Below are 18,839 nucleotides of genomic sequence, written 5' to 3' on the forward strand. Positions count from 1 at the left end.
TGAGAGTAGAGAACGCGAAATGGACATTCACAGTGACTTTTATCTCCACGACAATACATCGACGAAACCCTTTAGCTACGGAGCTAACGTGATAGCATCGTGCTTAACTGCATATAGAAACAAAATAAATAAATCCCTGACTGGAAGGATAGACAGAAGATCAACAATACTATTAAACCATGGACATATAAATACACGGTTAATGCTTTCCAGCTTGGCGAAGCTTAAAAATGCTGTTGCTAACGACGCCATTGAAGCTAACTTAGTATAACGGGACCTCACAGAGCTATGATAAAAACATTAGCGCTCCACCTACGCCAGCCAGCCCTCATCTGCTCAACACCCGTGCTCACCTGCATTCCAGCGATCGACGGAAGGACGAAGGACTTCACCACGATCATCCGTGCGGTCGGTGGCTAGCGCGTCTACTATCCGAGTCAAAGTCTTCCTGATTGTGTGCTGTAGTCAGCCGCTAATACACAGATCCCACCTACAACTTTCTTCTTTGCAGTCTTCATTGTTCATTAAACAAATTGCAAAAGATTCACCAACACAGATGTCCAGAATACTGTGGAATTATGAGATGAAAACAGACCTATTTTGTATTGGATTCAATGGGGTACCAATACTTCTGTTTCACTGGTTACGTCATGCGCATACGTCATCATCCAAAGACGTTTTCAACCGGAAGTTTAGCGGGAAATTTAAAATTGCACTCTATAAGTTAACCCGGCCGTACTGGCTTGTGTTGCAATGTTAAGATTTTATCATTGATGTATAAACTATCAGACTGCGTAGTCGGTAGTAGTGGGTTTCAGTAGGCCTTTAACGTTATCAGACACAAAGAAAAAGGCTCACGTTACCGTTAGCCGCTGACTATGCTTAGGTAACGTTAGTATAGCTAACATTACTGCAGTCCTGGTTGACATAAGAGGTAACGTTACTACAAGTGAGCAGATATGGAAATTAACCAGCAACAGTTAACGTTAGTTACTAACCGGCGTCACCGCCACTGTAGCTGGGACTTGGGCAGCTGGCAGAAGAAGAGGGGCGTCCTTCGTCGTCTCTGCCGCTGCTTCGAAGACACGACACACTTGTTGTACTTCCTCCGCTTACACGAGAGCGAAGACTGGCAATAATTGCATATTGCCGTTTCCTCGTTTTTTTTGGTGAAATAAAACCATGCCTTGGAGCACTTTTTCCGGTCCAATTTTTTTCCTGCTTTTCCTATCTGCGCCTAATGACTGAGCTATTTGACGTCATTTCTTGTGATGTCACACGGGGCATTTCTTGTCGGGACGAGATTCGTTCCCAGGGATTCGAATAAAGAACCAACTCTTTTTCTTTACTATAGTGGTCTCGATAACAGGTACCGGTTCTCAGAAAGGGATTTGAGTCCGAGGACTCGGTTCTTTTCTTATCGAACAACCGGGAAAACCGGTTTCGAGTATCATCCCTAGTCATGAGACATGCAAATATAGATTAAATACACCGATGACATAAGTAAAGAAAATAAAAATTAGCACAAAAATACCTACAAACGAGGCATGATGATTCAATATGTACATACAGCTAGCCTAAATAGCATGTTAGCATTGATTAGCTTGCAGTCATGCAGTGACCAAATATGCCTGATTAGCACTCCACACAAGTCAATAACATCAACAAAGCACACTTTTGTGCATTCACGCACAGCCTAAAATGTTTGGTGGACAAAATGAGACAAAGAAGGAGTGGCATAAAACACGTCTTTCTGTGGCAGCGTCGGAGAAAGTTGTACAGGTAATCAAACTACGGTGTGTTCAAAGACCGTCAAAATTATTAGGACAAAACGGCGCTCGCCAAATCCTCTCATCAGAGAAGCATGTTTAATATAAACAGGGGGATTTCTGACAGTTAGGAAGGTTTGTGTCATGTTTGCTTTCTTACAGAAACAAAAATTATATTTTTTCCACCATCTTTTCCATTTTCATACATTTATTAAAAAGCTCCAGGGAGCCACTAGGGCGGCGTTAAAGAGCCGCATGCAGCTCGAGAGCCGCGGGTTGCCGACCCCCGGCCTATGCTTTTGTAAATGTATTTTAAATCTGTCAGTTATAAAATACGCCGTCATAAAAGTTCAGATAAAAAAATTTGGTGTCAAAAGTCAACAATAAGGTTATTTGACTCAAATAAGAATGTGTAACACAACCTACACCTCCTTGCAAAAATGCAAAATGGTTCATTCCTTCTGGTAGCAGCAAATAAGCATTGAACACTTCACTGTTCACTAAACACAGCCATTACGTCATCAAAGCTCACCTTTAAGCATTCACACAGAGCACCAACATGTGGCAACCAGGATGAGGTAATAGAAGTTGGGTAAAAACATAATACATTTGTTTGTGGCAGCGTCATACAAAGTTATGTTTAAGTTTGACTTTTGCATCTTATAGCACATAATTGTGGTGCATTCAAGGAACCTTCATTAAAGTTTAAAACCGAGGCGTCACTAGTTTTTAAAGACATGTAATGCTTGGCTCCCAGTAAATACACTAATAATAATCATAATAATTATGTGTTATTATGATTATTTTTCTTGCATTAATGATATTCATATAAATCAAATCAATAAATCAAACCTTACAATGTGTAGTAAAGGAAAACTTGACATATTTATAATAACATTTACTGTATTATATTACATTTACTGTAAATTAATAATAATGCTTATTAAAACTCACACTCTGGCTACTGGCAGCACGGTGACAATTTCCAAAAATTCCCAGAATTCCAGGATTTCTGGGACATTTTCCCATTCAAAATGAATTGGCCATTTTTCAAACTTCCATTTCCACATTTTTCAACCGATTCAAACCATTCCACCTTCAACACATTCCACCATCCTGGATATTTAAACTACCTTTCCAGGATTTTCCAGAATTCCTGGTTTTCCGAAGCCCTATTTCCACCCTTTTTTCTGGCGACTAGTCCTTCCCCATTTTTCAACACATTTCAACCGTTCCACTGTCAAAACATTCCTCTTAATCAGGACAAAAAACAAAGTTGTTTTTTGAAGTGGAAAAATTCCCGGTTTTCACGAAATTCCGTAATACCATTTCTCAATTCAACATGTTACTACTTCAACATTTCTCGACCGATTCGAAAAATCCCAACACCAACCATTTCAACTCATTCAGACCATTACATTTTATTTTTTTTACCATTTTCAAAAAATAATTCCGCTTTTCCCGAAATTACCAAATTTTGGGGAAATTCCTATAATCAATGGGACATTCTTCAAAGTTCCACAACTTCCACATTTTTAATCTAATTCAAACTGTTCCAACTTCAAAATATTCAGCCTGTTTGGGATTTGTGTGCTCTACTTAAACAATTCTAAAAAAAAAAATCCAAGATTTCAGTTCAGCTTCAGCATTGACACAAGCATTCACACGCAATTCCTTCAGGAAATGCCTCATCGAGTTATTAAACTTCTTCTTTTTCTTCTCCAGATTTTGGCGCGCTCTACCTTCCACATTTTTCACCCGATTCAAACCGTTCCAACTTCAAACTGTTCAAGCTATTCGGGAATCGCAGGCTTTCCCTTGACAAATTCAAAAAATTCCCAGAATTCCAGGTTTTCCGGGACATTTTTCCCATTTTAAATGAATTGCCCATTTTTCGAACTTCCACATTTTTCACCTGATTCAAACCGTTCCAACTTCAAACTGTTCAAGCTATTCGGGAATCGCAGGCTTTCCCTTGACAAATTCAAAAAATTCCCAGAATTCCAGGTTTTTCAGGACATTTTTCCCATTTTAAATGAAGTGCCCATTTTTCAAACTTCCAGCATTTCCACATTTTTCACCTGATTCAAACCGTTCCAACTTCAAACTGTTCAAGCTATTCGGGAATCGCGGGCTTTCCCTTGACAAATTCAAAAAATTCCCAGAATTCCAGGTTTTCCGGGACATTTTTCCCATTTTAAATGAATTGCCCATTTTTCGAACTTCCACATTTTTCACCTGATTCAAACCGTTCCAACTTCAAACTGTTCAAGCTATTCGGGAATCGCAGGCTTTCCCTTGACAAATTCAAAAAATTCCCAGAATTCCAGGTTTTTCAGGAGATTTTTCCCATTTTAAATGAAGTGCCCATTTTTCAAACTTCCAGCATTTCCACATTTTTCACCTGATTCAAACCGTTCCAACTTCAAACTGTTCAAGCTATTCGGGAATCGCGGGCTTTCCCTTGACAAATTCAAAAAATTCCCAGAATTCCAGGTTTTCCGGGACATTTTTCCCATTTTAAATGAATTGCCCATTTTTCAAACTTCCACCATTTCCACATTTTTCACCCGATTCAAACCGTTCCAACTTCAAACTGTTCAAGCTATTCGAGAATCGCAGGCTTTCCCTTGACAAATTCAAAAAATTCCCAGAATTCCAGGTTTTTCGGGACATTTTTCCCATTCTAAATGAATTGCCCATTTTTCAAACTTTCACCATTTCCACATTTTTCAACCGATTCAAACCATTCCACCTTCAACACATTCCACCATCCTGGAAATTCAAATTACCTTTTTTTCCAAGTTCAAAAGAATTCCAGGATTTTCCAGAATACCTGGTTTTCCAAAGCCCTATTTTTTCTGGCGACTACTCCTTCCACATTTTTTTACGCATTTCAACCGCTCCACAGTCAAAACATTCCTCTTAATCAGGACAAAAAACGAAGTTGTTTTTTGACCTGGAGAAATTGCCGGTTTTCCCGAAATTCCAGGATTTCCGTAATACCATTTCTCAATTCAACATGTTACTACTTCAACATTTCTCGACCGATTTGAAAAATTCCAACCCGACTATTTCAACTCATTCAGACCATTTTCAAGAAAATTCCCGCTTTTCCCGAAATACCCAATTTTTGGGGAAATTCCCATTGAAATCAATGGGATATTCTTCAAAGTTTCACAACTCCCACATTTTTCATCTGATTCAAACTGTTCCAAATTCAAAATATTCAGCCTGTTTGGGAATTGTGTGCTCTACTTCAACAATTCTAAAAAAAAATCCAGGATTTCAGTTCAACTTCAGCATTGGAGTTCAGGAATTGCCTCATCTAGTTAATTATTTAGATTGTGAAATTAATAAATTATTTAATATTTAATTAAATATTGAAATAATTTGATGATTAAATAATTAAATATAAATATATTACTGACACATTTAATTGAAATTATAATTGCTTGATTTAAGTAATTATTTAAAGATTTATATATTACATGAATTATGTTCCATTTGACCCTCCATAATGATGTGGCATGTTTTGGATCATGAGCTGAAGATGTGTTCCCTTCCAAATGACTGTAGATGACTATGAGACCACCAGAGGGCGGCATGTACTCGTTTGACTTGTGCTTTCTTCCGTCCAGATGATGCTGAAGTGCAAAGACAAGAAGTGGTACCAGTTCTGATGGGCGGGACTCCTCATCACCGCCGTGACCTCCCACCCTGCCGCCCGTCGTTAATCCCTCCGAGACACTTGGGATACTTTTCCCTTTAGCACAACGTCCATATTGTTCTTAGCTCCGTCGTTCTCAGGCGGGAACTGAGGGAGACGCAGGGAAGTCAAACTCTTTTTAGTTTCCCTCCTCTCCGGACATTGTTGGAGAGTTTTCATTCTCATTTGCCAAAACTGTCCTTAAAAAAAACTGATGTCAGTATTTCAAAGCTGGAACAGAGACACAGAATATTGTTGAAATGTAAAAAAAAAAAAAATCTAAATACATTATAATATATAAAAAAGAAATATATATATAAAAATTGACATGGGCAAAAGCTGTTTCCGAGAGCAGTACTAAAGCGAGCGCGCTGATTGGATGGATGAAGGAAGGAGGCCCGCCCATACAGGAAGTGACGCCTCCTCTATGCAGAGAGTCACCTTTTTTTTCTTTTTTCTTTTTTTCCTCAACTTCCAGACTCTCCTGACATGTTCTCGTTATCCCTGTATTTATGGATTATTGTTTTGTCAATAACACTGGAAAGCTCTTATTTTTCTATGCTCGTCTTTGTTGTCGCTTTTGTTTTGGGAAAAAAAAAAGGGCTGGAATCCTACAAGGAGGGCAAGGATATAAAAGGCATATTTCCTTTCAACTTGTTTAGCGTGACTGTACAAACAGCTGCTAGGATTGTGTCCCTTGTGTTTTTATGACGCTAATATGTTCAATAATGTTTATTTTTATAATCTCCGGTTACTCCCTCTAATTTCAGACAAGTGCGGAACTTCTCTCTACATAGACAATCTGGAGAGTTAAGAGGAGAGAGGCCATATTTCTTTGTCACGCCAAAGATTTGCTTTAGATTCTTTATTCCTGTTAGCAGCTCCTTTAAAAAATGTTGACTTTGAATATTATTTCCCTGTCAACCAAGGTCCACGTTAATATTGTTTGTATTGAACCGACTATAAGGGCCACACGGATAAGAAACGACGTCGCCATATGTTGTACAGTTATGCCTGGGGTGTCCAAAATGTGCAACTTGATTTACTTTGCTTGTAGTATATATACTTTTTTTTATTATTATTTATGTTCCTCCTGAAGACAAATGTGTGGAACAAGCCGACAAGAACGTATGACAGTCAATGTTTTGATTGGTTGCAGTTTTATGTCATCAATCTAATAACCAGGGATGGGTATCGTTAACATTTCAACCCATACTAGTCCAAAAACTGTACTTAAAAAAATTAGGATTTCTGTGTCGTTGTAATTTTCTGTTCAAAACAATGTTGTGACGCTCAAGTTGAACAAACAGATACATCAATTGTATTTAAAAAAGATAATACGTAAAAAAATAAGAAATAATACGCAACAAACTGACGACAAACAAACGACTTGCTTGTGTTGTCGTGGTTATGCTCACAATTCCGGGGTTCGTGAATGCACCATTCCCGCCGTGACAGTTGATTGGTGCAGGTGCAGTGTCGGAACCTTAAAGGGGGAACTGCACTTTTTGGGGAATTGTCCGTATTGTTCACAATCATTATGAGAGACAAGAACACAGATGTCATTGTTTTTTTTGTTTTTTTAAATGGATGTCTTACCCGTAATTAACCGGAAAAAACGTCCCTGGCTAACTGGACCAAACGCACAACCAGGGATGGGTATCGTTAACATTTCAACCCATACTAGCCCCAAAAATGGGAAGTTTTTGGTCATTGTAATATTCTGTTAAAAACAGTCGTTATATTTTTACGGAATGTTGTGACGCTCTAGTTGAACAGACCAGTAATTTAAATACTTAAATAATATAAAAAAAAGATCATACGTAAAAAAAATAATACACCACAAACTGACGACAAATAAAGACTTGCTTGTGGTGTCGTGGTGATGCTCACAATTGCGGGGTCCGTGAACGTACCACCACCACCGTGACAGTTGATTGGTGCGTTAGCGGTGCAGGTGCGGCGTCGGAACCTTAAAGGGGAAATGCACTTTCGGGGGAATTGTGCGTTTTTGATTGATTGATTGCAACTTTTATTAGTAGATTGCACAGTGAATGATAAAATAAATGATAAATGGGTTATACTTGTATAGCGCTTTTCTACCTTCAAGGTACTCAAAGCGCTTTGACACTATTTCCACATTTACCCATTCACACACACATTCACACACTGATGGAGGGAGCTGCCATGCAAGGCGCTAACCAGCAGCCATCAGAGGCAAAGGGTGAAGTGTCTTGCCCAAGGACACAACGGACGTGACTAGGAAGGTAGAAGGTGGGAATTGAACCCCAGTAACCAGCAACACTCCGATTGCTGGCACAGCCACTCTATCAACTTCGCCACGCCGTACATATTCCGTACAATTGACCACTAAATGGTAACACCCGAATAAGTTTTTCAACTTGTTTAAGTCGGGGTCCACTTAAATTGATTCATGATACAGATATATACTATCAAATATATACTAACATCATAATACAGTCATCACACAAGATAATCATCAGAGTATATACATTGAAATATTTACATTATTGTTCACAATCATTACGAGAGACAAGAACATAGATGTCATTGTTTTTTTGTTTTTTTAAATGGATCGCTTACCAATAATTAACCGGAAAAAACGTCCCTGGCCAACTGGACCAAACGCACAACCAGGGATGGGTGTTGTTAACATTTCAACCCATAATAGCCCCAAAAATGGGAAGTTTTTTGTCGTTGTAAAAACAATGTCTTTATATTTGTACGTAATGTTGTGACGCTCAAGTTGAACAGACCAGTGTTTTAAATACTTCAATAATATATAAAAAGATAATATATATTTAAAAAATAAATAATGCACAAAAAACGACTTGCTTGTGGTGTCGTGGTGATGCTCACAATTCCGGGGTCCGTGAACGTACCACCCCCACCGTGACAGTTGATTGGTGCGTTAGTGGTGCAGGTGCGGCGTCGAACCTTAAAGGGGAAATGCAGTTTTGGGGGAATTGTGCGTTTTTTGATTGATTTATTGAAACTTTTATTAGTAGATTGCACAGTGAAGTACATATTCCGTACAATTGACCACTAAATGGTAACACCCGAATAAGTTTTTCAACTTGTTTAAGTCGGGGTCCACTTAAATTGATTCATGATACAGATATATACTATCAAATATACTGTATACTAACATCATAATACAGTCATCACACAAGATAATCATCAGAGTATATACATTGAAATATTTACATTATTTACAGTATTGTTCACAATCATTATGAGAGACAAGAACATAGATGTCATTGTTTTTTTGGTTTTTTAAATGGATCGCTTACCCATAATTAACCGGAAAAAACATCCCTGGCCAACTGGACCAAACGCACAACCAGGGATGGGTGTTGTTAACATTTCAACCCATACTAGCCCCAAAAATGGGAAGTTTTTTGTCGTTGTAAAAACAATGTCTTTATATTTTTACTCAATGTTGTGACGCTCAAGTTGAACAGACCAGTGTTTTAAATACTTCAATAATATATAAAAAGATAATATATATTTAAAAAATAATAATGCACAACAAAATGACGATAAAAAACGACTTGCTTGTGGTGTCGTGGTGATACTCACAATTCCGGGGTTCGTGAACGTACCACCCCCCACCGTGACAGTTGATTGGTGCATTAGCGGTGCAGGTGCGGCGTCGGAACCTTAAAGAGGAAATGCACTTTTGGGGGAATTGTACCTATTGTTCAAAAATCATTATGAGAGACAAGAACACAGATGTCATTGTTTTTTTAAATGGATTGCTTAACCATAAATAACCGGAAAAAACGTCCCTGGCTAACTGGACCAAACGCACAACTGTCCATCGGGTGAGTCACACTTTATATCGGTCATGACGTCATGCAGAGAATGCTACGCTGTCTGTCCAGCTGTGTACAAACGAAACATAGAATGTGGGCTAATACTTTACAGATTCTGTAATATGATTGTTCATGGTGTTCATTCAGTAAGATTGGTGTCTTACCGCTTTGTGTTATGTGTTAGAAACTCAAACGCGTTTCGTGCTGACGTAGAAGCTAGCTTATCTCTTGCCGTAGTTAGCTTTTAAGGCTAATACCGAAGCACGCTAGAAAAAGAGTTCTTCAGTGTTCGCTCGCGCTTACAATAACAATGTCGCTGCATTCTGGCTATTATACATGTTACGGAACGTAAACGAAGTACTTTTGGCGATTTTTGGATTCATTTCAAAAGCGATTTAGAGGTAGAATGCATTGCTAGCCACAAAGAACTAGCCGATTTTTACAAATTAGAATGCAAAAAAATGTGGTCTTCTTGTCTCTCAAAATAATTCTGATTGACATTACAAAAAAGTGCAGTTCCCCTTTAAAGCTGCTGAAGTGAATTCTATATATACAGTAACTCAAATTGCTTTACACAGTGAATCCCATCTACATCTGTAAGTTACATTCAAGCCAGTGTGGGTGGCACTGGGAGCAGGTGGGCAAAGTGTCTTGCTCAAGGGCACAACAGAAGTGACTAGGATGGCGGAGGTGGGAATCAAACCTGAAAACCCTCAAGTTGCTGGCACGGCCGCTCTACCAACCGAGCCACACCTTTTTTTTTTTATTGATTGATTGAAACTTTTATTAGTAGATTGCACAGCACAGTACATATTCCGTACAATTGACCACTAAATGGTAACACCCGAATACGTTTTTCAACTTGTTTTAGTCGGAGTCCACGTTAATCAATTCATGGTTGAAGGTTGGCAGTAAAGTTAATAAAGAGCCTCAGACTAACTGTGCTTGCTTACAACATGTTACTTGCATGATGTGGAGCACTCGTTTAATGTGGCCTGCGTTCATTTAGCACTGAAACGAGGCACCGATGGCTGCTTCATCTGGTGTGGTTACCAGGGCCGCCTCTGCTTATATCAGGGTATATACGACTAAATTGTTTTGAGGGCCACATATCCAGAAAGCTAAGGACTAGATTATTTTTATTTTGTATATTCTGGAGATCCAATGTCCTCGAGAGTAGACATTTGACTTCAGTCTATTTTATTATGTCCAGAGTATGGAGCAGCACGGTGGAACAGGGGTTAGTGCATGTGCCTCACAGTACGAAGGTCCTGGGTTCAATTCTGGGATCTTTCTGTGTGGAGTTTGCATGTTCTGCCCGTGACTGCGTGGGTTCCCTCCGGGTACTCCGGCTTCCTCCCACCTCCAAAGACATGCACCTGGGGATAGGTTGATTGGCAACACTAAATTACCTGTGTTGGCCCTGCAATGTGGTGGCGTCTTGTCCAGGGTGTACCCCACCTTCCGCCCATGTGAATCCAGCACCCCCCGCGACCCTGTAAGGAACAAGCGGTAGAAAATGGATGGATGGTCTATGTCAGCACTCTAGTGTTTTCAAGAATCTTCTGCAAAAATGTCTTGCACACATTTTTTGAACTGAACAAACGGACCACCAGTTGAATAGCCCAAATGATGGGGGGAAAAAAAGAGAGAGAGGACCTTAAATGGGACCTTGAGGGAAACCACTGGTGTAACTAAAGACCTAGACTGCAGCTGAAGTAAACAAGCTACACATTGGTCACATAAATAACATTATGGGGGAAAAAAACCTGCCAGCAAGGAGAGGACTTAAAAGGCTGCCTTGACGAACACCTCAGTTATGTAAATCACAAGTTTGGACCCCTGTGTTCCTTGTTTGCTAGCGAGGTTAAAATGTCAATGCAAGGATCTGCCAATGTGTTTGCAGCAAAAATATTTTGATATGAACTCCGGTCCGGAATTGGCCCTGCCCTGTAATAAAAGCATGCGTTGTGTGTAGGACCCCACAATCTGTTGGAGCCCCGTTTTGCGTGAAGAAGCGCATGTGAAATGTCAATAAACGAATGCCAGGGAGCTTCATAAGAAATGTTACCACAAATGTATTCCTAGCGCCCTCCTGCTCCATCATTGATCCGAATATGATGGCAATTTTTTTTGCAAACCGTTTCACTGTCTGCCGTGACGCACAGTGTTGGCGCCGGGCTAATGGAGGGTTTGAATCTCGGCCGGGGTTGAGCCAGGAACTTTGTTTCCATTATGTTAGATTTGTTATTTTCCACTAAAAAAACATAAATGATCGAACAGTGTCTTTCCTCACGGAATCGTTTTAGTACAAATTAAACTCTAGTTTGCTCAAAAAAGTATTAAAGTTGTTGACAAATTAAAAAAAAAAAGAAAAAAGTTTGAGGGTCTCAAAATAAAGTTCTATTTTAAGTGGTTACTATTGTTTACATATGGAACAGAGTTTGGGTACCCATCCCTGTCAAATAACTACAAAAATAGTTTATTTGAACTCAGCTTAGCAGGTTTACAGAAATGTTTCTTTGTTTTCCTCAAGCCGCTGCTAACCTTCCCCTAAGGTCCTCTGGTGGACTTCACACGCTGAAAGAGTGACACGGACACGACAGAATGGATGTTAAAGTCGTGACACTCAAAAAAAATGACTAGGACGTCATGTCGAGTTTTCAGGTGTGTGTCTGTTTGGTTTTTTTGTTTGCTTGTCAGTCTGTGCTTAGAGGAAGTGTGTCACTGTTTGTTTACCTGCCCTAACATCTCAAGCCAACACAACACAGCTGAACATCACCTCTTCAAAAAAAAATCACAAATCTCTCTTCCTTATTGCTTTAAATGAACCATCATGTTCCTGTTCTTGCGTTATTCTCCTTCTCACCCAAACACAGTTTTTTGTTGAATTTTTAGTTTGGTCATCCTGTCGTCCGAAGTCAGCACTCGCTGAATTAAGTGGGTTGCAGTATTTTTCTCATCGTAGCCAATGTTCTTGTACAGTTTTATGCAACTTTCACATGGATGTTTATGACTTGATCTGCTGCCACAAACAAATGTAGGAGATTCTGTAGATAGAGATTACTGTGCAATGGAAAAAAATAAAGTGGAAAATGTAGCTTTTGCTTCTCTTTTTAAACTGGAAGGCCTAAAGGGGGTGTGATGTCATACTACATTTGAACACAAGAGGGCGGCCGACACACGTTAACGTTAGAGCAGGGTGGTCAAATACAGCATTTAGGACAACACCACGATTAAAATGATGATTCGTTGATTTATGGAAGACAGTCAAACAGTCAGCGCTCCTGATAAGCCGACTTTTAGGGGAAATTAAGGTGTGAAGAACTGACCTTGTTGGTGTTTGATATCAAGCTGGCAAATGACATGGCAGTGATGCTGTTGCCATGGCAATGGGAAACAAAAAATGACCAGGACTTTGTAAGCACAGCAGGAATCCTGCACCACAGGGTTTAAAATAAATAATATGTAAATGATTAGAGGTTTTTGTCGACAAGTTACGAGAACGGTACTATTCTCGCGGGGCTATTTTCAAGCGGTATACAAATATCAATCCTCTGAACTTCAATATAAACGTTGTGAAGTTTCTTTCCACAGGAGCACACATTCATAAAAGTTTAACTTTATTTTTGAAAACCTCATTGAAAGTAATTATGTGTGAGACTAATTCTTTATTTTCTTTTTATTACATGCAATTGTTGGATCCAACACAATAACTAAACAAAGGCTAAAACTATCTTCATTGAAATCCCATTATTTTTGCGTCCTCGTGTGTCCAGGGAATTATTTCCTGAGTTTGTAAACATGAATCAAAATGAAAAAAAAAAAAAAAAAAGGATTTGGGGAAAACAAATATATCGATGCAATCCCTTATAGTATTGTGTATATTCTGATACTACCCTTGGTATCAAAATTATTGATCTATCTTAATCTTTTGTGAGTGCCTGAGAGTATAGTCGCTAAACAGCAACATAGCAGCCCAACAGTTTTTATCACCTCTCTAACTCTTATTCATCTATTTGTTAATGTCCTGATAATAGCTGCTTTCTTTCTGTTGTGACGCACTTCCATCTACACTTCTTACTAAGCACTTATATCTTGTGTCGTTTCAAGCTAGTTTAACTATTAGCTTGCCTGCTCCTGCTTGCTCTTCCTCTGTGTAACATGTTTAGCATTGTCCTACAGTCTTCTAGTGATAATAAAACTTAAAAACTGCATTTTTTTGCCAGAATGCTAGATTATTGACTTAGGAGTGTCCCCACACAATGTATGGAAATATACAGTTATCTACTTTTTCTTCCGGCCAATTCTTACTGAGCGTCAAAAATGGGAAACAATGACAACCGGTTCCCAGTGATACCCAGTTATGATGGCATAGTTATATTAGGTTACCCTTATGTTAAACTCATTCCAATGCTAATAGTCAATACTTTGTATAAATTAAAAACTGCAGTAACAAATTGTGAGACTGTGCTTGAGAGGCCAATACCACCATAACCACCAGTGGCCTGCACACTTGCTCCAATATGCTTTTATGCACATAGCATCTTGACCAAGTTACTTGATCCTCGTAGTTGAGACCACATCATGAAGCTTCTGTTTCCATCTTTTTGTGTGTGGAAACTCTTAGATAAAGTTGATGAAAAAGCACAGCAGGTCTTTGCTTTATTTAGAGTGGAAGGGCGTGGGACGCGGCCGTGAGGCTTAAGGTTGGTGTAGTGTACATACGCCCGCGGTTGACCTCAGAGGCTTGTCACTGTGTATGATGCGTTTTGTCCTGACAGACGCCGTCGCTCAATCACACGGGGTGCGCCACCCTGGCCCTTTAAGTATATTTAGTTGTGGTGGGTGAAAAGTCAACAGAATTTGAAAGCAGATGCTGTGAAGGTCTGCATGGAATAAGTGGTATAGATGATGGATGTATGCACATACTTATTTTACATACTTGCTTTTAACGGTCAACTCTACATTCCCCTTGAAAACACACGATAAATCTTATGTGAGAAGATACTAGAATTGAACATAGCTGTTTCAGGCCCGGGTCAAGTTTTTTAAATTTGGGTTAGGCTTTCGAAAGAAGGTTTCAATATGAGGCTAGGGTTTCAAGCTAGGGTAATGGTTTCAGACAATGGTTTCAAGCTAGGGTAAGGGTTTTATGCTTGGGTAGTTAGACAGCAGTTCGAGCTAGCGTAAAGGTTTCAGACAATGGTTTCAAGCTAGGGTAAGGGGGTCAAACAATAGTTTCAAACTAGAGTAAAAGTGTCGAACAACGGTTTCAACCTAGGGTAAGGGTTTCATACAGAGGTTTCAAGCTACAGTAAGGGTTTCAGACAACAGTTTCAAAGGAGTAAGGATTTCAAATCTCGGTTTTTAGCTTAGGTAAGGGTTTCAGATAGGGCTGAGAGATATGGCTGAAAACTGTTTCACACTGAAAACCTAAATTCCAAGTGTAAACCCAAACACTAAACCCTAATTATAAACACTCAGATCTGGTTTTCCACATGGGAATAGGGGAGGTAGGCTGTATAGTATGCATCGCGGTGCATGGTAAACCCTGTAACTCTATTTCAAACCGCCGTAATAAATTCACCGGACCGGAATTTCAACCTTGGTCCACTTGCCCATAGAGCAAGCATCATTTGAGCTATACAGCCACATGCAACATAGCTCAGTAACCATAAACTCTACCCCAATTCCCAAATTCCAATACTTATTCCATACAATTGAAAAGACGTATACTGTAGGTATTATTGTTACACATTGATAGCCAATAACTCATTGACTAATAATGAATGTGTTCTGAACAGATCTGATCTAGTAGGGATGTTTTCGACAAAGGATTTTCATGGTTGACTGTTTCTTTTTTATCTTTAGAGTATAGCTAATCGCCACGAATACACAGAACTCATTTACAACATTTTACACCTTAAAGAAAAAAGGCTCCTCAGATCGACCCCGCTTGGGTTGGCTTTGGCAATGTGCCGAGAAGACAATCAAACTTAATTAAAAGTCTTAAGAAGTTTTTCCGTAAGTGATATCTCGAAACATCTGCGCAACACAATCACTGAACGTGGATGTCCAACGATTCGACTGGGAGGTTGCAGAGGTTGTCCGAATCGAATCGTCACTCAGTCGACTATTCTAATACAGCCTTAGATTTGTAGTCATTAATATTGTTTGTATTCAAATTTGATTTATAAAATACAGAAATTATTTTGTATTTTATATTTTTACAATACTGGCCCCTCCAGTGTCTGATGAGTAAACTTTCAGCACTTGGACATATAATTGAGGTCTACTTGTGTGCAAAATTAAGTTCAGTACGTCATTGCAACCAGCAGAGGCACTGTGGATTTGATTGTCAAATACTTTGCTAAAAACACAACGTCAGCTATGTGAAGATGAGCTACATCTGCATGCAGCATTATTCTGTTCAATAAAAAAGGAGTTCAGAACATCTATCAAAATAGCAATTAAAACAAGATAATATTATTTTTCAGTCAATTTGTATTACTGGCCAAACAATTAGCTACATGTGTGTAAAAAAAAAAGTTTGTTGGAGAATATTGAAAATTATGTAAATAAAATGGCTAAAACAATTGAGTGTTTATGATTGTAATTATTATTAGAAAGCTAATGTAAGAGTACAACATTTTTCTAACATTGAAAGAATTTTTAAAATACAAATTTGTGTAGGTTTATGACTTGATTTTCTAGTAACATTGTTTTACAAAATAAAAAAATCTTTATACATAACTTAACTTCATTCTTGTATTTTTTTGACAACTGTCTCCACAGTCATGTTAAGGACTTTTTCCAAAAACATGGCAGCAAAGCAAACCATGCGATGTTCCTCCTTGTCCTCTAATGAGCTAATATCCCTCTGCCTCGGTATGTCGATTTCAATGCATTCAATTTTGGCTTCATACAAATGAGGACAAATTCTGCGTGGCACCTCATGTCTTGTTCGACATGCCCTTTTATTAAAATTCCAACTTGGGGGAAACTACTCATTGTTCAATTTGTCCGTCTGCATGTAGACCGCTCCAAATGTGGATGACAAACTAGCGGTTTGGCCCAAAGAGTCGCAGAAGAGTTGCAATTAGTACAATATTTGCTTTGCTTAACTTGAGCCCTGAAAGCAATAATTTTAGATTTGAGGCTCTCTCTGACCTTACTATTAACTTGTTTGTTTCCATATCGGAAATAACTAAAACAGGAATAATCCGTTACTGTGTCAAACAACCATAAAACCTTTGATTTGTATTTGCAAATTTCCAATGTAACATTTTAACATTCCTCATACAAGTGTAAACATGAGTTAACCTGCTAATTTAACAGTCTGCAAAGAACAAATTAACATATGTGCATCAAGTAAACAGTAAAAATAAGGTACAGTAACTATGGAAACAACAGAGTTGTATTAAATCTGTAATTTTTGGTTTTGTACAGATATTTTCACAGTTGTCATGTTGAAAATATGCTGCAAAAAGCCAAAGATAAAGCAAAAACAACCTGCAAAGAGCTACTAAAAGACAACCTTTCTATTTGGAAAACATGTATTTTAAAGATAATACCAACGATACATTTTCTTAATAGAACTGGTTCTTACAATCTCTGATGAAATCAGGACAATACTGAAGAGCAATTTTCTTAAGTGGGGTTGGAGATATTCTTGGGTGACATTGGGAATGGCACTGACCAGTAGGGGTCGCCAGACAACACATCATCAGTTGTGTGCTCTGTACTCATTCAGTGTTTCGGCCTTTATCACAATACACCCTTGTCCAAGGCTGGCCCACCGATGGTTGATCAGGCCTGGGTATGTGTTGCAGCCCATACACTGTCTCAGTTTCAGCCACAGTCAGTGCCTGCTTCTTTCGGCACACTAGAGACAGACCGGATCCTCCCCAAATTAAAGATGTAGGTTGATTGGAGAGGGAAGGACATCGTAAGTGGCTCTGATTATGAAGCTTAGGCTGCTGGACTTCATGTTCCATAGTTCGCCCAATCCAATTTTCCTTTTTTCCACGCCATCCCATCTCTTCCAGTGACCTTGCTGGGCTTGGGAGACTGCTTTTGTACATCTGGGGGCCTCCTTGATGGCGCAGGTCCTCTACAATGAGGTGTCGACGTTCTAATGGGGAAGCCTTTTTCCATGTTGGTGTTGTTGTTCCCTTCCCAATGCCCCCTCTGCCATGCTGTACATGCCCCACGATGTCTCGGTGTCTGAGGGCGGCCTTTGCTGCAGTTTGCTTCCATTTCCTTCCTGTTGCTGGGATGAGGGCTGCACCTCGAACAAATGGATCCTGGGATTTAGTGAGGGTAATTTTCAGCTTGGCTTTAGTACATTTATACTCTTCTACCAAGACAGAGAATGGCAGAGAGAGAGCCCCATTTCCATAAAATCCTGTGCTGCTGAAGTACCTTGGTAGTCCAAGCCACTTCCAGATTTGTGCTTTCACCAGCCTCTCCAGCCAACTAGCATGGGATAGAGTGACCACGTAGATGGAAATTGACCAAGTTGGAATCACCAGAGCTTCAACTTCCCTGGGAGAGCAGTTGTTTTAATTTGCTTGAGGCCACTTATGGTATCCTCCCTGTAGTCCCTCATGTCTGCACTGTACCAACGGTCAAGGCTTTTGATGGATTTCTCCAGGATTGTTGGTATTGTCTTGCCGTTGATGTGCAACCTCTCATTGGTGAGTTGTCCCTTTACAATGGAAATAATGCGGGATTTGATGGGTTTCTCAGTTCGTGCCCATTCAATGCCTCCTTGGAGTTTCTCAAACAAGCGTTTGGTGCATGCGTTTGTTGTTGTCATGGTCATCATGTCTTCCATGTACGCCCTGATTGGGGGGAGCCATAGCCCACTCCTTAAACGTTGCCCTCCAACCCCTCACCGGGATGCTCGAATGATAAGTTCCATTGCCATAGTGAAGGCAAGTGGAGAGATGGTGAAACCTGCATCTATGCCCACTTCAAGATTCGGCTAGGCAGTTGTACTAACCTGTGTTGTTATGCAGAACAAGAGGTCCAGGAAGTAGGCTGTGACCAGCCGTGTGATGCTCTCTGGGACTTGAAAGAACTTGAAGGAAGTCCACAGTAGATGGAATTTGCATGCTCCAGACATCCTGAGAATCTGGCTATCCCTACCTTTTGTACAGAAGTGTAAAATAACATATCTTATGTAGGATTGTCAAGAGCCTCTGGTCCACAATCCTGAATGTTTTTTCCTTCCACATTCAGAAGACTGAATCTGCAGAATTACGTGATTAGGGGTTCTTCTCTTTAAGAATCAAGTGCCCTCCTGCCTTTCGCCATTCCCTTCGTATGAATCTCTTTTGATTGAATTAGTAGGCATGTCTTCCGGGATGATGGCTGGCACCTGCCTCTCTATGCCTGAGTAGGTTGTCCTAAGGTATTCCTCTGGTTCCCTTACAGCTATTTTAAGAGTTCCAAAGTTTCCTTGATAAAGAGGTTCTTGGTGAATTTGTAGGGATCTCTGTGGAAGGCAGTCCT

At 39.6% G+C, this 18,839-nt stretch overlaps 1 protein-coding gene across 20 annotated transcripts in view; it reads left to right on the top strand.

The window, feature by feature from the left end:
- The window catches only part of stxbp5a (syntaxin binding protein 5a (tomosyn)), a 441,079-nt gene that overhangs the window by 262,458 nt on the left and 159,782 nt on the right, over positions 1-18,839 (top strand). For 17 of the 20 annotated variants that reach the window (XM_062044606.1, XM_062044598.1, XM_062044603.1 and 14 more), the window contains one exon: positions 5,411-9,326. In XM_062044606.1, the coding sequence (XP_061900590.1) occupies positions 5,411-5,452 (42 nt within the window). In that variant the 3' untranslated portion in view covers positions 5,453-9,326. Of the gene's footprint in view, positions 1-5,410; positions 9,327-11,853; positions 12,418-18,839 lie in introns of those variants that run through there. The other 3 variants (XM_062044600.1, XM_062044619.1, XM_062044620.1) reach the window with 1 other exon arrangement.

The sequence above is a fragment of the Entelurus aequoreus genome, linkage group LG04 (genome assembly GCF_033978785.1).
Source record: "Entelurus aequoreus isolate RoL-2023_Sb linkage group LG04, RoL_Eaeq_v1.1, whole genome shotgun sequence".
NCBI lineage: Eukaryota > Metazoa > Chordata > Actinopteri > Syngnathiformes > Syngnathidae > Entelurus > Entelurus aequoreus.